The 17,480-nt window shown below is 40.8% G+C and overlaps 2 protein-coding genes across 3 annotated transcripts in view; both read left to right on the forward strand.

The window, feature by feature from the left end:
* Positions 1-11,744: 11,744 nt before the first annotated feature.
* Positions 11,745-12,230, forward strand: LOC125380448 (baculoviral IAP repeat-containing protein 7-like). Its single transcript, XM_048396580.1, has one exon. It carries the CDS (start codon positions 11,745-11,747, stop codon positions 12,228-12,230), a length of 486 nt encoding a protein of 161 aa, XP_048252537.1.
* Positions 12,231-16,393: 4,163 nt separating this feature from the next.
* Positions 16,394-17,480, forward strand: part of LOC124117185 (centrosomal protein of 152 kDa-like) — a 60,425-nt gene continuing 59,338 nt past the window's right edge. The window contains exon 1 of one of the 2 annotated variants that reach the window (XM_048396582.1): positions 16,394-16,574. The gene's annotated coding sequence lies outside the window, so the exon portion shown is untranslated. Of the gene's footprint in view, positions 16,575-16,752; positions 17,233-17,480 lie in introns of those variants that run through there. The other variant, XM_048396581.1, reaches the window with a different exon arrangement.

The raw sequence follows: 17,480 nt of genomic DNA on the forward strand, positions 1-17,480 counted from the left end.
AGCTATGGCCTCGGCGAAGGGGGTTCACTCCTGTTACATTACCTTAACAAATTTTGTCTTAAACCGGGGATCACGAAGCTCAATCAATGATAATATCTTAAGTCTAAGACAAAATTTGATCTAAGTCCTAACTGCCAAGACCCGTGAAGATTCCGGGGTAGAATAGGTCTTCAGCAACCCATACTTGCCGTAAAGGGTGACTATGCTTGTCGTAAAAGGCGACTAACGGGATCGGGTGGTCAGACTCGCTGACTTGGTCGATGCATGTCATCGATCCCAATTGCGTGGATCGATCCTCATGAGGTCAATCATTGGATTGTCTGGTCCAGACTCAATTATTTTGCAGAGCGCTGTCATATCGCTTGAATATTGCTGAGTGCGGCATTAAACAACAAACAAACAAAAGTAAAAACAGATACAAATGAGGGGATTAATTGAAAGGTCAAAGTCATCAACGGCTAGCCGCTTTGTAGCGAGTGACGAGGGAAGCCTAGATTCAAGTTTCCTTAAAGGGAGGCCCCCTCCAGATTACATACTGGGGTAACCCCTTAAACGTGAGGTTGGTTTGTTGGTTGGATGGTTGTTTTTTGTTGTTGAACGCCGCACTCAGCAATATTCCAGCTACATGACGGCGGTCTGTAAATAATCGAGTCTGGACCAGACAATCCAGTGATCAGCAACCCATGCTTGCCAAAGACCTATTCTACCCCGGAATCTTCACGGGTCGGCGGAGGTTTTCCGCCTCATGCGTCGCCTAAGGGCTAAAAAGCAATTCATCGGACATTTCGAGACCGATTCAACCCTCTTGATCTGTACAACGACGAAGAGCTCTTTGAGAGATACAGATTTCGTCGTTCTACCATTTCTTTCATCGTTGGTCCAACCGCTGATGAACTTGCATAGATTCTACCCCACTCAGCGTTCCCACAGTCTCCCACCTATTATTCAAGTTTTGATATTCCTTCCGTTTGTTGCCACTGGGGCTTTTCACCTTTATTGAAACACCCCATCCTGACCAGCAATCTCAAATTAATGAATGTACTTAGTTGATATAAACAAAAAGTGTCAACGGTTTAACATACAATATAATATATTCACACAAAAGGATCCCCCCCCCCCCCCCCCCCCCCTTTAAATGATACATCAACACACACTATCATATTTGTTTCAGTTCTCCGGAGTCTGGGTCCTCATACCAGAACCCCATCAACGTCACACCCTCGGCCAGCACCAGCGCCAGCCACACCAGCAGCTGTGTGCTGGATGACTACATTCCTCTGGAATTTCACACACCTGTTCAGGTGCTCAGCCCTTAAGAAGTCTCACTAAGGGAAAAGAGAGAAAGATTAGAAATCGAAGTGCTTGAACTCCAGAAGGAGTATTACAGTCTCAAAATAAAGAAATTAAAAAGCAAATAACTGATATTGTATTTTACACAAGGTTATAGGTCAAAGCATGGTTCTTTGATAAATTGTTATAGTTAATTTAATGATTTTTACAAGTTTTAAGGTTGCAATATTGATATTTCATAACCCATTGAAATAAGTCACAGTTGGTACCGTATTAATATTAATGATTGGTGTAACTCGATATGACTGAGATTGTTCTATCTATCTACAAAAAATGTATATAGTATATATATATGAATATTAGTAAAATCTTGCTCCTTTTTCACTGCTTTTTGTTACTGAATTCAATGTTTTCTAAATTAATTAACTGAAATGTATTTTCTGACTGAATTATTTGTAAAAGGAACTAGAGAAAGACATTGTATATTCTATTTATTATAACCAAAAACATGTGTGATTGTTGTAACTTAATTAAAATCTTTATCAACTTGCCTTTGTGTTGGTTCAACTTTAATGGTACAAGTAGCTCACCATATCAATCTTGTAGAGACATAATGAAACGCAGCAAAAATGAATAACAAAATAGATATAGGTGTTATGGGAATATCTGAAAATTGGTCAAACCTATCATAAGCCTCTTTATAACCATTTTATCAGGTTCTGGTAACCCTACGCTTCTTTGCAAGTGGAAGTTTCCTGCAAATCACTGGCGACACATTACAAATCAACGGCCACACGAGTTGTTTCCCTTGCCATCGCGTCTCTTGTGCCCAGGTTTGTTACCTGGCCGTCAGAGAGGGATAAAGGCGACATTGGAAAGGAATTCTACAATATATCTCGATTTCCTGGAGTCATCGGATGTATCGATGGGACAGGCACAATCAGACAACGAAACTGCCTTTGTCAATAGGAAAGGTTGGTTGGTTGGTTGTTTAACGCGGCACTCATTAATATTCCAGCTATATGACGGCGGTCTGTAAATAATCGAGTCTGGACCAGACAATCCAGTAATTAATATCATGAGCATCGATCCACGCAATTTGGGATCAACCAAGTCAGCGAGCCTGACCTCCCGATCCCGTTAGTCGCCTTTTATGGCAAGCATGGGTTGCTGAAGACCTATTCTAATTGTAGAATAGGTCTTCGGCAACCCATGCTTGCCTCAAAAGGTGACTATGCTTGTCGTAAAAGGCGACTAACGGGATCGGGTGGTCAGACTCGCTGACTTGGTTGATGCATGTCTCGATTCCAATTGCGTGGAGGCGACTATGTTTGTCGTAAAAGGCGACTAACGGGACTCGATTATTTACAGACAGCCGTCATATAGCTGAAATATTGCTGAGTGCGGCGTTAAACAACAAACAAACCAAATCACTGGATTGTCTGGTCCATACTGATTATTTACAGACCGCACTCATATAGCTGGTATATTTAGTCCAGTAATTAAAAGGTCCAGGTTCAATAAAATTGACGGAAAAGGTTTATTGCTGGATTTTAGTGCCTTGGCATCTATACATTATAAAATAAAAAATAGTTTACCAAAATCGGACATTGGGAACCATCCGAAAATAGGTCAAATCCAAGATGGCCGCCAATAAAAGTAATAAGAGTCATAAACGTGGAACCAATAACAATAAAAACATTTATGATGAGTCTATCTATATTAGCTTGCCAGGATACATGCAAAGGAATGTATATTTAACAATTTTGAAAGGAAAATTCACATAGAAATTTAAAATAATGCTTCAAAATGACGAAAAAGTACATAAATTTGTTAATATCAGTAATTCTTGCAGAACATGAACCGATTTATTATAATGTTGACGTTTTACATAAAAAATCATACAGTTTATTGTCTTCACATAAATAATCAAGTTAGAAACAAATATAATTGAAAAAACCCAAAGTATTTATTCCCTTCTTCAAAATGGCGGCCGAGCATACAATGTTTTAAAGATAGACCTCAAGAACATAAAGGTATGTATAAGCTATTTTTCTTTTATAGCTAAAATGAAAACTTGTATAATATATAGTTGATTAGCTCTAGAGAGGAATAACTGATGAAAATATGAACAAATATAAATATTAAATTTGAAACAGCCTTAAAATTAACATCAACATTTGTATCAAGGGAGATTATCCAAACTCCGGGAAGAAGTTATTTTTCTTTAAATGGTATTAGCTTCTCAGGAACTTAATTAAAAGTCAATTCAGAAGATATAATCAAGACATTTAGCACAAAAATCATTTGCTATAATCGGAAAAGCAACATGTGTATCTGTACACATGTAAACCATATTTCTATCAACTGTTACTATTCGCAGGTGACTATTCTCAACTGAAGGTGTCCTATGTAGATCACAGATGGCGACTTGTTTGCTATGTATGGAACCAGTTAACCTGGACAAACCCCAGGCTACAAACTGTAGCCTGTTTGTACACAGACAGTGTCGAAGTATGCATATAAATCCAAGGGCAATCAAAGTAGTTGAAAACTCTTCGATCATATGTTTAAGACTTAAACTTTAAAACTCACTGTTTTCTATGCTGTACTTGTATTGACCAGGATGTTGCATACAAACATCCATATAGAAGTGTACTTCAGCCGTGCGATGGCTCTTGAGTTACTCAACAAATGTCAACAGGCAAGATGATTGGGCCAAGATGGTACAGTCAAGTATCGTGCCCATATACGATCTACCAGCTGAAGAAGCTATCCATCACCATGCTTGTGATAAGAATTTTCGGAGAGGGACAAGTATACTTGCAGCTTATATTGAACATGAGGAGGCTCCACCAAAGAAACGGAGACTTGGTCGACTGAAGTGTACGTCCTAGATGACAGCATTTGAGATTGCCATTTATTACTTGGAAGAGAATGATGATGAAACGATTCCTTTGGACAATTTGCATCACATTATGAAGTCAATGAGTGCACTGAGTGATGATCAACTACACACTACATCTCAGCTGAAAAGGGAATTCATGAATCACTATGGGAACAAGGTATTCATAACTACAATCAGGCAACAACCTAACATTGCATCTCTTACAGCATATGAAAATGTTGCAAAGGTGGACAAATCCGACATGGACAGTTTGATTAAAGTTGGGGGAGGATACATTCATACGCAGGTAGAGAGCATGTCGAAACATGTTGATGTGTATCTCGACAATGAGCAGATGGCATTGATTGACACCAATCTTGATTACCTCCCACATGCATTACGCATCCTCCTTCAAGCTATCATCAAGAGCTGAAACAGTAAACTCCATACTGCGTCATTGGGTCAGGCAATAATGCATTCGACATGTCCCCATCATTTCTGCCTCCTCGACAAGTTTGACAAAGTATCACACTATAACACAAATATGGTCATCGTAATTTAGTGGATATGATAAGCCAACTCGGTTTCAGCTCCTCGTAAATTTAGAAAATTCTCGGTGACCACTCATGGTGTTCACCTAATCAGAGACATTGCAGATACATTCGTGCAATACCAGGCTGGTTATATAGATCATGCCAGCAAAAGGTTTGATGGCACTGGCTCAATCCATGCCATGGGCGAGATGGTGAAACGGAGGGTACCAAGAGTTAAGGTGGACTTGGATGATGTTAAAAAAATCAACAGTGTCAAACTATTCTCACAAAGAAATCAAAAGGCAGTACTGGCGAACATTTTCTATCCACCAATTGGTGACTTCTGTCTTGATGAAAAGAATAGCAAACTAGATATTTTGTGGAGTGCGCCACTTCTGTGTGTGTCGACCACTGTGTTCCGGTTGCATGCAGTTGCTCCATTCTGACATTCTATACCCCAGGAAGAGCTCATATATAATCTTGTCGATTATCAACATGACACCAAGTGACGAATACTGTGTCAGATCAACGCTGGAGTATATTTCCAAACATGCCAGACGACACTGAATCACACCGGTTATTACAATCGACCAGCAACTTTGGTGAATTGCATACATGATCATCGAATCACGGCCAGCTGAGAGCCCCTTGCATCAAATAGCCCTGGTCTTGGGGGGATTCAATACTGAGATGAGTTTTGTGGGTACAGTTGGGAATCTGATGGCTGGATCTGGGTTAAAGGAGATTATCACTCAAGTATTTTCAGAGGGTAGTACAGATCAGATGTTGTCCGGCAAATCAGTGTTACAAGCTGTGCGGGCTCATTTCTTGAGGAACCACTTCTGCAATGCTCTTATCGTGTTTAATGGTTATTTTGGTGTTTTTCGACCAAGGATGAGACCCATCAGAGAAGAACTGGAAGTGAGATTGGAGTAGATGTGGATTCCACACCAGACATGATTCTGAAAGTGAAGAAAAAGACCTTTTAGCAAATGAAAGAAACAAACAAAATTCATCACTATGTTGGGGTCAAAAATCGAAAAAGGTGGGTTTTCAGATTAAACACTCATCCGGAGATGCTGACTATGACATTGCAATGTCTGCCTGTACATTGGCTCAAATACAGCCTGTGGTAGTGGAAGGGAAAGACACCGACCTTCTCATCCTGTTGCAAATATCACTTAAGACCCGATACCATGAGGCCATCTTTCTTCAGACAAGGTACAAAGATCATTGACATCTTCATCCTACAGATGATCCTTGATCCTAAACTCAGCCATTCTTTGCACATGCATTGTCAGGGACCAATACAACATCGAGGCCATATGGCATAGGGATGGTCTCAGGAATATTCAAAGGTTTTCATGGTGACAGGTGGAAACCATGCAGAAATCGAGCAGGCTGGTAATCAGGCACTTGCAATCCTCTACGGCTGTATGCCTGGCTTGTATTAGAATTCTGAACGTGTGACAAAATTCACTGAGAAAGTATGTATCAAGCTCAAATTACCTACCCCTTCGACACCTTCCACTGACATCAGATGCTGCCAGATTGCCCAGCCAACGAGTCTGACTCCAAGTGCAGACCTGGCTAGGTAACAATATGGATGCGACAGAATGGGGCTGGACGCTTCACAAGAGCAACAAGGGCACTATATTGAAACCAATCACAAAGGCACCAAGCTGTCACTCCTAAATTTCTGTTGAAAATAATCAGATACAATTGCACTGGAAAGTGTGATGAAAACACATGCTCATGCAGAAAAAAATTGTCTACAATGTACCTCAGCATGTGGATAATGCAAAGGGATGACATGTTCAAATGAACCAAGTCATCACTTTTCTGACATTACTGAATATTCGTCTCTTCATGTCCAGTATATGAGTGTGAATATAAAGACTGTCTTGAACTTTAGACATTTAAATTGATAGTAAGTTTGACTTGTAAACTGTATTATTGCAGGGTTATTCCCTCTTTATAAGCCCGTGTTAAGTATTTTGTAGTCCGATATGGAACAATTGCATTTTTTTCACATTTCGGGGAGCCGTAATTTATTTCTGTGTAAGATTTCACTTCAAAATTGTTAAAAATATATTCCCTTGCTTGATCCTATGAAGTTGATTATAATTAAAGTCATCATCCATGTTTAGATTTTGATTGATTCTTTTTTTAAAACTTTTTCGATTTTCGTTTGTATTAATTGATGGTGGCCATGTTGGATTTGACCTATTTTGGGTGTTTCCCCAAGTCAAATTTTGGTAAACTATTTTTTTTGTAAAGTAGACCTATCAAGGCAGTGAAATGTGTTAAAAAACCTTTTCCGTCAATTTTGTTGAACCTTCATGAAAAATAAACCTTTAATTACGGACTAATTGCTGAGTGCGGCGTAAAACAACACACAACACCAAAACCTGTTTGTTCGAATATTCTTTTCATAAGATTTGATAGGTTTATTGTGTGTAACTGCAGTATGTACGTATTTCTTGGGATGTGTAATAGTCAATATTATAAGTTCATATAACCAGCTGCAATGTCCATGAATAGCCGTTTCATTTTATTTTACAACTAAAATTGAATACATTGCTTCAACAAAATGAATAATATTTTTCGTTAAAATATATGCACACATTTCTGAAAGAATTGTCTTTGCCTTGGAATTGTTTTTTCTGTCGTTCGATACACAGAACTGTGATATTTAACGATTCGCCAGGTGCGCGTTATAGTCACAAACAATTTACGAATTATTCCTCTCGTTTTGCATTATATAATCAATGGGTTCATTCTTTTTTCAATATTGTGATCACAGGATATTATAAAACTGTTTACTTTATTTCTCCAGGAATTGTATAAAAATATAATACCAGTGTCATCTTACTCAGACGTTATCAAAGACATAAAACCAGCCATTACGTCAAATAGAATGGTGGTGTTATTTTGGGGGTGGGGGGGGGGGGGGGGGGGGGGTATTTCATTACATTTGATGACGCTAGTGCTCCATTAATAATGGTGCAATATTAGTCAAATTACACTTACACATTCAGGAAAATGTTGAAAAGTAAGGTTGGGTTTTGGTTGGTTGGTTTGTTGTTTAACGCCGCACTCAGCAATATTACAGCTATATGACGGCGGTCTGTAAATAAATCGAGTCTGGACCAGACAATCCAGTGATTAATATCATGAGCATCGATCCATTCAATTGGGATCGATGACATGCATCAACCAAGTCAGCGAGCCTGACCACTCGATCCCGTTAGTCGCCTTTAACGACAAGCATAGTCGCCTTTTACGGCAAGCATGGGTTGCTGAAGACCTATTCTAGCCCGGATCTTCACTTAGTTATAGGTCAGATATAGGGCCATCCATTTCTCTATTATCTCTTTTTTTATGAAGTACGATTTCATCATTTCTTATGGGTATTTTTTATGACTAAAAGTATACAGTTTCAATATCGATAATTGTGTTGGAATAGTTTGGTTCCTAGTGAACTAAACACAACGAAAAATATTGTCCTTACCGACAGCTAATTCTCACCAAGTGACCTGAGGTACAATAAACTAGTGCTAAGCATAGCGGAGTTATGCCCCCATTTCTTTGTTTTGGTTGGTTTGTTGTTTAACGCCACACTCAGCAATATTCCAGCTTTATGACGGCGGTCTGTAAATAATCGAATCTGGACCAGACAATCAAGTGATTGATATCATGAGCATCGATCCACGCAATTGGTTGTTTTACGCCGCACTCAGCAATATTCCAGCTTTATGACGGCGGTCTGTTAATAATCGAGTCTGGACCAGACAAACCAGTGAATGACATGACCATCGATCCACGCAATTGGGACACGATATGACATGCATCAACCAAGTCAGCGAGCCTGACCACCCGATCCCGTTAGTCGCCTTTTACGGCAAGCATGGGTTGCTGAAGACCTATTTGTGAGATCATTTTATTCGGACAAAACATTTAAGCACATGATTGGTTGGTTGGTTATTTAACGCCGCACTCAGCAATATTCCAGCTTTATGACGGCGGTCTGTAAATAATTGAGTCAGGACCAGACAATCCAGTGATTGATATCATGAGCATCGATCCACGCAATTGGGATCGATGACATGCATCAACCAAGTCAGCGAGTCTGGATGAGGGATCGTCACTTGTCCTGCTTGACTATTGATTTTGCCATCACAAGGGATTAAAATTTCAAATCATCATCTCTTAAGGATCTTTTTAATAGTATTAGTTGTCATTTAACTATGGGATTTTAAAAAAATATTGATAATTTTGATTGTATAGATAGTTATTTTTTTATAATATTGGTAGTAATTTTTTTTATAATATTGGTAGTGTTTTGGCTGTAACCTTTATAGGGGGTTGAAGTGGTGTAAAATTATTGTCCCCCTGAGAGTAAGATCACATCCAGAAAGTACATTTATTCCAACCACAATTTTTAAGGGTAGTATATTTGTTTCTTTTTAATGAAAGCTTAATTGCATGCCATCACCAGCATCTGAAGGGATGGTGTAAATCCTGCTGGGGAGCCGTGCAGGTGGCAGAAGTATTGTAAGTCCCCACAGTCCCCAGTAAGGTGGCCTAACTTTAGTTGCTGGCGATCTATAGGCCGTTTTTATAATGTATTGTTGAATAATAGGTTATTCTTTTAATTGTTCTAAACTATACTTACTTACTTACTTACTTACTTACTTACTTACTTACTCATAAACTGTGATATACTAGTTAGTATACTGTCCGTCGATGACTGGTTTTTTTTATTCCTCTAAATTTAAGTATTATTAATGTTCTCGTCACGATATGCCTGAAATATTGCTGATGTGACGTAAAGCATAAACTCACTCACACTTCAACTTTAAAAAATGGTCGACATAACGGGCAAAGGGTCCCCCTTGCTGGGTCTCGGGGTCATACATGTCAAAGCTTCTTGGACTTCTAGGGTGGTGCACGTGCCCATCCAGGCCATCTCCTCATCCGTATGCTCACAGGACGTCTCTGACTGGGTTTCGGCACAAAGGAAAGAGCAGTTTTCCACCCGATCTGAGTGAGTGAGTGAGTGAGTTTGGTTTTACGCCGCTTTTAGCAATATTCCAGCAATATCACGGCGGGGGACACCAGAAATGGGCTTCACACATTGTACCCATGTCGGGATTCGAACCCGGGTCTTCAGCGTGACGAGCGAACGCTTTAACCACTAGGCTACCCGACCGCCCCCCACCCGTTCTGAATGGCAGTAGAGGATGGTAGAGTGTCCTGTGGGAAAGGTACCGTACTTGCAAATGTAGGGATAAAGCGAACAGACATCGACATACCGGATGATTTCACCTTCTTGTGCCTCATAGTATATTTGGATGGCATTGGTTTGTCCACCATAGAAGGCCTCACGAGGGCCTAGTGGGTCAGGAAAGTCGTCACAGTATGGTCGATGCCAGAAAGCACCCAAAGCTGGGTCTGCCCGTTGCTGGGCTTTAAAGTCGCATTCCCACTTGTTGACGATTTGTTTTATGGACATATACAGAGCGATGCAAGCAACACATCTTCGTCTCATGGAACGGACCAGGCGTCGCACAAAGTCCTATGGGATATCTGTCCATATCTGCTGGAGCATGTTTCGAAGTTCCTGGAGTGTTTGTGGAACACGTGGCTGAGGTGAAAACGAGACTCGTCAGTGAATAGAACTTGTCCCCACTGCATGGCCGTCCAGCGTAGACACTTGTTTTTATACCCATTCTTGGGTAGTGAAATGCAGGGGGCTTGTATAAAAGTTTTGCATGGAATGCAGGCTTTTCTGTAGTAGTTGTGTTTTTATGACTTGATTCCATACATGTACTCCAATATTGAAAACCAAACTTTATTTGTTTGAAAAATACACTAAAATAGTGGTGTCACATGAACTTTTGTTGTTGAGTATATGTAAATATGTTCTAAAGCGTCCGGGAACAAGTATCATGTTCCTGGACACAGTGGTTGATTCATGGGTACACAACAGCTTCACAGAAAGCGTTAAAGTTGCATACAGCACATGCTTCTTGCTGGTTGAGCGTAAAATGTGCATGCTCTAGACACAGTGTATTTCAGTTGGCTTCTGGCATTCACATGTGCAAGAAGTAAATGGAAATCTCTCTCTAAGTTACAAAATAGTGAACTAGACTGGTACAGGAAAAGAATAGAAATAGTTGAGTGAGTTAGCCATTCACATAGTTACCATACGCTAATCAAACGGCAACTTCACTTAAAGTTTCAAATCTATTTCATTTTATCTTATTACATTTTCATTGTTCATCACAAGGGGAGTTCACGTTTAGTTGATTACAAGGGGATTCACGTTTAGTTGATTACAAGGGGATTTCACGTTTAGTTGATTACAAGGGGATTTCACGTTTAGTTGATTGCAAGGTAAGTTCATGTTTAGTTAATCTGAGTTTAGTCTTCCACTGCGAACCAAAATATACAAACGTATGTTTGTATACACGAATGACACGACGTTTTTATGGATACAGGAAGTACATCACGTATGCATACATACATCACGTCCATGTCTGTCCATGTAGGTCCACCTTTAGAATTCAGACGTCCGTTCCACAACATGAGCGTATCGCTAAGGTGATCGCCACTCACTTACTTTCACGACTGTCGTTGGGCTACAAAACGATCACCTTGTGGAACGGGGCCATGCACCACAACGTTGACAATCATGTCACCTACCCGAGAGGAAATGGTGGTGGTGGAAATGCACACCCGAAAAACAGGATAAAAAGGGCAACCAGAAGCTTCATCAAAAGCTTGGGTTTTCGACCCATCGAACAGTGGGTTGTGCTTTCTCTCCCATGAAACATGCCTTTTCCCATGGAAAAGAAACACAAGGGTCGGCCGGTTTGGAAAACCGGGGCTCAGACCAGGCACTGAAACGGACCAATCAGCGCGCTGCGTTTTGGACTAATCAAAACAGCGGAACATTTTGATCCGCTCCCTCTCCTATAACAAGAGAACGTAAACTTTCACTTGTGAAAAAAAACATCGCATCGAGAATGGCAGAGACGAATAACAGGACAGATGCTTGTGAGGGGACCAGGACTCTTCTGGTGACTGAGGATGTGGATTCTTGTGGACCCAGGAGGGATGGTACGGATTCTTGTGGGCCCAGATTTGAGAGTACGGATTCTTGTGATGGTAGGCCGCCGCTGCCCAGTGAGCTACCGTCGCCTCATCAACACTTTGAAAGAAGACTAGCCTCTTTTGAGGCGTGGCCGATGCAGATGAATCAGACTGCTGAAGAGATGGCTCATGCGGACTTCGAGTACACGCTGAGTACTGATAGCGTTTGCTGTTTCCAGTACGGCGTGCGGCTGAGAAGATGGGCGCCCCTCGATGATCCTTGGGTGGAACACCTCAAGTGGTCCCCTCAATGTACCTATCTCAAGATGACCGGGGTGGCAAGTCACAAGAAGGACATGGCAGCTACTTTTTTTCTGGCACTATGTGTGCGAGAATGCGAATCAGTGCAACGCGAATGAGGAAGCTTTCCCGCCTTCCTTGGATGACGTTCCCGTTCCTGTTCTTTTCTCGTTCCTGTTCTGTTCCAGTGTTGGTGTTTTTTTCTTCTCCAAGCGGCCACCCAACTCTCCCGAAAGAACACTTTCATCAATGCTTTGCCAACAGTAAACAAACAGACAAGAACCCTCCTCCTAACCAACTCGCTTGCCAACTCTGATGCCAATGATAGCCTTACTTACTTAAGTGGGTGATTTTACGTGCGCTCTTTTTAATTGAAGTTGAGGATTTCACGTGCGCCGGAAACGTCATCTTGGATGCGCACGCACTACACAGCATGCCCCTCTTAGCGCATCCAAGATGGCGGCACTTCCGGTAGGGGATATAACTCCTGCTGGCTTTGGGGCCAAAGAGGTACCCTGTACTACTGCGGAGCCTGCAAAAGTAATCTTAAACTTTTGGACTCTATCCACAATCAAGGTCGAAGACTCTGTGTTGGATCTTTCCGAACTTCTATTGACAGTCGACGAGGCCGATGAGCCATCTCTTTAACAACGCCGAGTTAAATTATCCTTACAGTGTATCTCTAAATTATGTTCTGATAACTCGAATCCAGCATATGACTGTGTTTTTAACCCCCTTTACGCAAATCTCTACAATAAAAAGCATCTGTTCTCCCTCCACTAAGGCTAATAAGGCTACAATCTGATATTTCTGCTTCTGAAATATATCTTGAAAATATAGCCCTCACTCAGCTTTTGTCTTCTCCACCAAGGCAGTTAGTAAAGTGAGTGAGTGAGTTAAAATTTAACGTCGCATCGGCATTATTTCAGCCACATAGCGACGAGACCAAGTTAATATATTTACAATTTATTCATTAATGCAAAGGTTTGTTTAAAAACAAGTTGTAAAACATATTTGAGCATACTATATTTAGAAACAATTCATGAAACATATTTGGGCATTACAGTATTATATATACAGTTTTAAAACACGGGCTATAGGCCACCAGTAACCAAAGCTAGGCCACCTCACTGGGGATCATGGGGACTTACAGTACCTCGGCTTCCTGCATGATACCCCAGCAGGATTTACGTCATCACTTTAGCTACTGGTGGTTGTGCACAATGCTAGCCAATATTAAAAAATATTCATCAATGAGTTGGCTTAAAAACACTGGTTGATGATAGTTACATTGTTTTTGATAGGATTACGTGTCGCGCAGGGGGGCATTATTTTTACGGTACTTTAACCTCCTGGACAGAGCCTTCAATAATGTCTGTTGATAGTAGCCAGAGGTTGATCTAACATTAATTAAACTAAAGAAATCTTAAACAAATCAACTTATTTATCAACAACAATATAATGAATTAGGAAACACATATGATACTTACAAATCTATATTTAAAGATGGATCCAAGGATAGTGACGCTGTTGCCAGCGCCACTGTCATTGGATCCAGGACTATCTCCTCCAGGTTACCCGATAATGGTTCTGTTTTCACAGCAGAGGCCAATGCCATTTTAACAGCTTTACAATATATTAGTAAACGGTCAAAATATAAGACGTTTCTCATATTTTCCGATTCTTTTTCTTGCCTACAGGACATTCTTAACATATTATGTCAATATCCACTTTTGGGGGCACGGGTGGCTCAGTCGTCTAGGGCGCCGCGATTCGCTGTGCGTCCCTTGGGCACGCCAGAAAGCTATGATTGTGGGTTCGAATCCCGGTTCGCCCCAATTATGTTTCTAGGTTTGTCAGCACCATACCCGTGCTCGTGGGTTTCACCGAAGTGGTAAACGTCTTAGACCTGCATCACTTCGGGCTTTCCTCCCACATTAAGCTGACACGCCGTGATATAACTGGAATAATTTTAAAAGCAGCGTTAAATCCAACTCACTCTAGTGGGGTTGATGCATGTCATCGATCCCAATTGCGTGGATCGATGCTCATGATATTAATCAATGGATTGTCTGGTCAAGACTCGATTATTTACAGACTGCCGTCATATAGCTGGAATATTGCTGAGTGCGGCGTTAAACAACCAACCAATCGACCACAGGCAACGTCGTTTCATTTACACCAATGTCATTAAAATGACTATTTTTAGCCTGGCTGATGACGTAAGATGATACCATCAGTATATGACAAGATGTATGATGTATAGTGTCAGTGAGTGAGTATAGTTTTACAACGCTTTTAAAAATTGGTTCGTGGACACATACATGTATGTTTTTGGTTTGGTTTGTTGTTTTACGCCGCACTCAGCAATATTCCAGCTATATGACGGCGGTCTGTAAAATATTCGAGTCGGGACCAGACAATCCAGTGATTGATATGAGCATCGATCCACGTGTATGTAGATATGGTAAAGTAGAATCGATTTACCGTTAAGTTGAAATATTTATTTCAGGAATGAGCTTTACATTCCACATCTTTTCAGTAGGCACACACAGGAGGCTGCGAAGTGTGTGACGTCAACATCATTCAGTCAGTTTGGCTCCAAATGAGAACGATGAATTGCAATAACTTAAAGTCGGGAGTAGTCTATTTAACTTGAATACTGTATCCGGCAATGAATACCCTGCACCAAACAATGTCTGTTGTCTGTTATGTTTATTTCCATCACTGGAAAGGGTTATTTTATAATAAGATGGCGATATTATTTAAATAAATAAATAAGTATTTCTCTTCTTAGTCATAATGTGAACTAAATATGTGAATCTTGGTTTCGTCCGAGTCGGCACCCGTGAAGATCCGGGGTAAACTAGGTCTTCAGCAACCCATGCTTGTCGTAAAAATGTGTTTGTTTGTTTGTTGTTTAACGCCGCACTCAGCAATATTCAAGTTATATGAGGGCGCTCTGTGTAAATATTAAATAATCGAGTATGGACCAGACAATCCAGTGATTGACATCATGTGCATCGATCCACGCAATTGGGATACAATGACATGCATGAAACAAGTCAGCGAGCCTTACCACACGATACCGTTAGTCGCCTCTTACGACAAGCATAGTCGCCTTTTACAAGACCCATGAGGATCCAGGGTAGAATAGGTCTTCAGCAACCCATGCTTACCGTAAAAGGCGACTATGCTTGTCGTAGGAAGCGACTAACGGGATCGGGTGGTCAGGCTCGCTGACTTGGTTGATGCATGTCGTCGTATCCCAATTGCGTGGATCGATGCTCATGATGTCAATCACTGGATTGTCTCGTCCAGACTCGATTATTTACCAACCGCCGTCATCAAGGCCGTAGTTAACTTTTTTGACAGAGGGGGGATTAAAAAAGTATTCATTATTCATGGCTACGGCACTGGTCATATAGCTGGAATATTAATGAGTGCGGCGTTAAACAACAAACAACAGCTAATTGGTTGAAACAATGCGATGTTCGAGGAATGTTCACTCTCTCGAGGAATGTGTTTGAAACGGCCGTAAAATATCCTTTTAAAATTTGTAACCATATCAGTCTGTGCTTGCTGTACTCGAATGGATTCACCAAAGCAGTAAACATCTCCGACATTATGGCGTGTTCTCTGACATCATGTGTGTGTGTGTGTGTGTGTGAGGGGGGGGGGGGGGGGGGAGTAGTTTAACGCCGATCTACGCCTATGTTTCAGTTACATCACGGACTACTCCAAGGTCTGGGTCTGAACCTTGTAATTAGTGCCATGAGTGAAACTTCGACATTGCGTCGATCGATGTTCATGATATCAATCACTGATTGTCTGGTCCAGACTCGATTATTTACAGACCGCCGTCATATAGCTGGAATATTGCTGAGTGCGGCGTAAAACAACAAACCAACCAATCAGTCATGCACGTCATCGGTCCCAATTGCGTGGATCGATGCCTATGGTGTCAATCACTGGATTTTCTGGTCCAGACTCCATTATTTACAAACCGCCGTCATTATAGCTGGAATATTGCTGACTGCGGCGTTAAACAACAAAACAACCAACCAACCAACCATGCAAGACATGTTCTTACATCCAGCTAATGCCAATGCATACCATGTAAGACTACAGCATGTGTGTGTGCCCTTTTAAACAAGTTTTATCTTCTTCTTTCTTTTTAAGACATAAGAACCTTTCATCCCCAAGATCCGAATTAGATTGTTGGAGACTACTAGACAGATTAAAATGTCAGTATAATCTTCTAATATTTTTTTCGGAAATGTTCCCGGAATTACTTTTACATCATTGTCGTCGGAAGTTTTCTTTCCGATGCATTATGGGTTTAAGAATGGCGGCGCTTTCAAAGGAGGAAATGTCACGCCTTTCCCGTGCGATTGTATGCACGATCTAGCACAGAAACATACTTGAATTGAGGTGCATCGTTTGGAATACTTAAGCTGAAGGTACGACAGTGTGATTTGGTGGCATTTGAAACAGCAATCTTCATGAGAACAGTGTATAAACCTCGAAGCTAGGCGTCCAATAGTACTACTTTCTTTACAACTATTATCTATTGACGTTCTCGTGGAATAATTCACTCGTCGCTATTTTACTATGTGAGGATATGGAATATTATATTATTGAAGGCTAAGAACTGTATATGTTTACGAGCAATGTGATGCATTGAATACATGCATCATTAAGATGAATATCTATTTATGTTTACAACATTGAATGATAGTTGCGCCGACAGTAGCAGGTGCACGTTATGAACATGTTTCTACCTGAAATATGTACACACGCCTGTCAACACATTCATAGCACCGAGCGTCAGTGACCTGAGCTAAGTAGTAAAACCATTTACAAAGGGATCAGTGACACGAAGGGATAGTGTACCATGTGGTTGGAGGAATGTTGCGTGCTAGAGCAAGAACTTGGTCAATTTGTCAACAAAGCCTAACTTCAGTCTTGATCCTTAGACTCTCAGGTCTACGTTTTCTTTCGGTGATAAGGGTGTGGGAAGGCTAATTTTTCGTACACTTGTTGACGATGGACAGTGATCAGTGCTGAGATTCCGTAAATCTAAGCTATTGAATGGCGCTTGGTTGGCAGACGCTCAAGGTATGTTGTTTGACAGATTTTACTTGTGTCGGAAGTTCATGATCCTTGTCATGTTTAGTTTTGCTTCAATATTACAAGATCATGAAAATGAATATGATCATTGAGAATGTAATTTTATACCAATAGTCATTAAAACAATGAATCTGTTTTCATATTGACTGGACCAGTGAAGATTTCGGGGTAGAATAGGTCTTCAGCAACCCATGCTTGTCGTAAAAGGTGACTAACGGGATCAGGTGGTCAGGCTT

The sequence above is a fragment of the Haliotis rufescens genome, unplaced genomic scaffold, assembly GCF_023055435.1.
Source record: "Haliotis rufescens isolate VD_foot unplaced genomic scaffold, xgHalRufe1.0.p SCAF_154, whole genome shotgun sequence".
Lineage (NCBI taxonomy): Eukaryota > Metazoa > Mollusca > Gastropoda > Lepetellida > Haliotidae > Haliotis > Haliotis rufescens.